Source organism: Salvelinus sp. IW2-2015, unplaced genomic scaffold, assembly GCF_002910315.2.
Source record: "Salvelinus sp. IW2-2015 unplaced genomic scaffold, ASM291031v2 Un_scaffold1651, whole genome shotgun sequence".
In the NCBI taxonomy this organism is placed as follows: Eukaryota; Metazoa; Chordata; class Actinopteri; order Salmoniformes; family Salmonidae; genus Salvelinus; species Salvelinus sp. IW2-2015.
Genome location: NW_019943062.1, coordinates 103,924 through 108,019, shown reverse-complemented (window position 1 = coordinate 108,019; position 4,096 = coordinate 103,924). Strand labels below are relative to the sequence as shown.

Below are 4,096 nucleotides of genomic sequence, written 5' to 3'. Positions count from 1 at the left end.
ACGTCAAGTTCAACGGCAGTCACATCCCCGGTAGCCCGTTCAACGTGCGGGTGGGGGAGGCAGGACAGGCTGGAGACCCAGGCATGGTGACAGCATACGGGCCTGGACTGGAGGGAGGATCTACAGGTACACACTACACCTTATCTCTTCTGACTCCAGCTTTACAGAGGAAACCCCTACTTTCAACAAATGTTGTACTGTCAAAGAACAAGAAGGGGGGTTGGAAGCCAGGGTCAACCATGGTGCAGTTTAGGCTGAGATCTCCCCTTTTGAAGGAGGGATGGATCCTGTGGGGTGGCCTTGGTCAATGCCTTGGTCAAAGGCACAACAGCAGGAGATGGCATCTAGGATAACTGTACATATACCCCTGACCGTCTGTCTCTCTCCCTCTCTCTCTCTCTCTAGGCGTGGCCTCTGAGTTCGTAGTGAACACGTGTAACGCGGGGTCAGGTGCCCTGTCTGTGACCATTGACGGACCCTCTAAGGTCAAGATGGACTGTTCCGAGTGCCCCGATGGCTACAAGGTTATCTACACTCCTATGGCCCCCGGCAGCTATCTCATCAACATCAAATACGGAGGACCCAACCACATAGTGGGCAGCCCCTTCAAAGCCAGAGTCACAGGTGTGTGTGTGTGTGACATGTGTGTGTGTATGACACGTGTGTCAGATCTTGATGAAAAGGATGTTTGATGTTTTCGTTATGAAACGAGACTAGGGTTGCAAAGGGAGGGTATATTACTGGAAGCTCTCTACGTTTACTAGTAAACTATCAGAATGTTGGTATCTTTAAAGGATTTCCTGTAGTCTATCATTAGACATCTAGTGGCCCTTTTGGGTCAGACAGTACTGGCTTTTTTTATCTCTGGCTTTATCGCATATAAAATATATGAAGTAGTTAAATAAGATGATTTTTCAAATAAAAAATGTAATGACAAAGCTGTGAAACATTAACCTAAATATAAACCATCAACGTAGTGAAAACCGTTGTTGTTTATAATGAGGGTTTCAGCATGAAATATCCTCTGTATACTTGTTTACACTTTTATTTATTTGACTATGTCATTGTGTTTTTGTTGTCAATGTTTTGGCGTCAAACTGGTGGCAGCGGTGAAAAAAATCTATAGTTGGATGAGTTCATTGAAAATAATGCCATTGTTGATTAAACACTTTTTTCATTAATTTGCCTATTTTCTCTTGAACCATATGGTCTATCTACTAGAAACTCATGGACAATATGGACACAGAGATAAAAAAGGAATACTATAGGAATAATTGTATTTATTTATTATTCAAGTATAAATTACCAAAGTTCCTATAGATTGCCATCGATTTTCCATTAATTACCAAAATGACTGAATATTTCGATAACTTTGGTAAACTACCGGTAGCTTTGCAACCCTAAACGAGACACTCTCTGAAAAGTTAGAAGTTCCTCGAAATGATGTTATAAATACTTTGTAAAATAAATACTTAATACTGAAATGTTACGTAAATGTTATATAAATCTGTTTACTCTCATCGGGATTGTAGAATTAGTAGTCATGGACCACAATGCTGAAAGCTGGGGGCATTCTCAGAAACACTGGCAGAATGCAGCTAGATGTGAAGTGACATAGAATCCCTCTGAGTACTAGCTCTCTTAGCTAGCTGTATGAAGATGGATGATACAGCAGAGTTCTTCTAAGCAGGGTCCCACCCTCTCATAAGAAACCCCCCATCCATGGTGTTTTAGTCTAGTGTTTGTGTCTGTATCGAGGAGGTGTTAGGTTATGTAATGTCTGGTTGGAGTCGTGACTGCAGTTCTTTTGTAACATGTTTGCTTGTCTCTTCCACTCTCTCTATCTCCTCTCTCTCTCCTCTCTATCTCCTCTCTCTCCTCTGTCTCTATCTCCTCTCTCTCTATCTCCTCTCTATCTCTATCTCTATCTCCTCTCTCTCTCCTCTCTCCTCTCTATCCCTCTCTATCTCCTCTCTCTCCTCTGTCTCTCCTCTCTCAGGTACCCGTCTGTCCGGTGGTCACAGCCTTCACGAGACGTCCTCGGTGCTGGTAGAGACGGTCACTAAGACTTCCAAGGTGGCCGGAGCGTACAGCTCCTTATCGTCCTCATCCAAACTGACCTCAGATGCCAGCAAGGTGGTCTGTCGAGGCGCAGGGCTCTCCAAGGCTCTGGTGTCTGGCATCAGTAGTTAGATTAACATTTCTTCTCAATCGTAGTACTCTAGCTAAAGCAAAGCAGGTGAAGATTGGATGTCATCGGATTACAGCGGCGAGGACACCAGCAGAAGCGGAACACGCTACTACACGCATCCACCGGAAGGTCTGTTTTACTATTCCACCATCAACCATACACACACAAACACTCACAACACAGCACAACCTACATCACCACACTACACACACACTACATCATAGCCACCACAGCACACACAATTAGTCAACACACACACTGAACACAATCCTTCTCATGGCCACGTGTAACCTTGTATCTCCCCTCCTCCAGGCTCTAACATGTTGCTGGTGGGAGTGCACGGCCCCACGACCCCTTGTGAAGAGGTGTACGTCAAACACATGGGCAACCGCCTCTACAACGTCACCTACACTGTCAAAGACAAGGGAAACTACATCGTTATCGTCAAGTGGGGCGACGATAGTGTCCCCGGCAGCCCCTTCAATGTAGCTGTGCCTTGAAGGAACTTGAAGGAACACCCGACCCCTGATCCCCACCACACCTTGCTGCGTTGCACCGCTACACTCCTCAGCGGACTACTGTAGAACCGCCTCTCTCAACATGCACTAAAGAATTCAAGAATCAGATTTCAGCCTTAATTTAAAGAATGTGCCAAAAGCTTGTTGTATTTAACTCTGTTACTGTTTTTAGAGTGAAGTTCTAGGTGACTAGTGTGGCGTCATAGAGATGGTAAGAGGCGACTGCCCTCTATCCAACTCTATGTGTACTGGAGACATGCTCCAAGTCATGTGATGTTGGTCTAAGTATTTTGACTGGTACAAGATCCTGTCCCACCAATAGAAAGGGATTATTGTGTAGCAATGAAATGGCTTAATGTGTGAGTGTTTAGGACATCAGATAATTTGCTTATAAACAGTATTAAAGTGTGATATTATATGATTTTGTATGCTTAAAGACATTTGAAAAGGTATTTTTATTATATTAACCAATTCCTTGGTAAGTCTTTGCAGACCTAATAATAAAGATTTAACTGCTACCTTGGCAGAATACGAGTGGGTTTATTTACTGTTTTTGATTGGAATATGGTGAAAAACATATTTCACATGAAGATAATGTTTACAGTAGGCTACATACAAGGGTAACACTTTCTATGATATACACTCTACACAATGTATTATAAACACATGTCCAATGCTTTGTGAGTGTTATAAATAGGTGTTTAAAGTACTTAATAATATTTACAAAATATTAAACAGGACGAAGTGCATCAACTGGCCTGAAAACAATACATCTGTGAACTGTGGCACATTGAAGCCTATGATTGGTCTAGTTATGTAAGGGACCAAGGGGATTGGATGCWYWTTCTTTGAAAGAAACAGCCCTCAAGATTAGAGTGGAGCTGTGGGAGCAACCAGCACTTTTTAAAAGAGACCGGATTCCCACTAACCGCAGGGGTTCCAGGATTATTTCCAGCAAAATCAAACTGTTTTAGAGACTGACAGACAAGGTCTGGTAGGGCTCCAGTTCTYCCYGTCAGAATAAGCAACAGAGGACTTGGAAACCATATCAACTCCTGCAGAAATGGCACTATGGTTATTGTGAGTAACCTAATTTATGTTCCTTTAACGTCGCCTTCTAGTGAGTTCATACAAACTGTCATCTCCTACTATTCTGATAGATTGGAGACTGTCAGAAAACATGGTTTTAAACGTTAATAATTTGGTTGTTATTCCATTGGTTACCTCGAGGTAGATGCCCCAGGGATAGAGTGGCCCACACRTTGAATATGGAGCTTTWAAATGTTAGCGCAATCACAAGTAAAACCTTTCTCGTGAATGACCTCATTACAGAGCGCAAATTTGATTGGATGTTTCTCACTGAAACACGGCTGTCATCAGACTCTAG

At 42.9% G+C, this 4,096-nt stretch overlaps 1 protein-coding gene across 1 annotated transcript in view; it reads left to right on the top strand.

Annotated features, from left to right (window-relative positions):
- LOC112071583 (filamin-C-like) overlaps positions 1–3,243 on the top strand; it is a 33,210-nt gene extending 29,967 nt beyond the window's left edge. The window contains exons 39-42 of the mRNA XM_070439446.1: positions 1–126; positions 406–624; positions 2,000–2,239; positions 2,504–3,243. The exon at positions 1–126 is cut by the window's left edge and continues 51 nt beyond it. Of these exons, the coding sequence (XP_070295547.1) occupies positions 1–126; positions 406–624; positions 2,000–2,193 (539 nt within the window). The 3' untranslated portion in view covers positions 2,194–2,239; positions 2,504–3,243. The remainder of the gene's footprint in view (positions 127–405; positions 625–1,999; positions 2,240–2,503) is intronic.
- Positions 3,244–4,096: the final 853 nt, after the last annotated feature.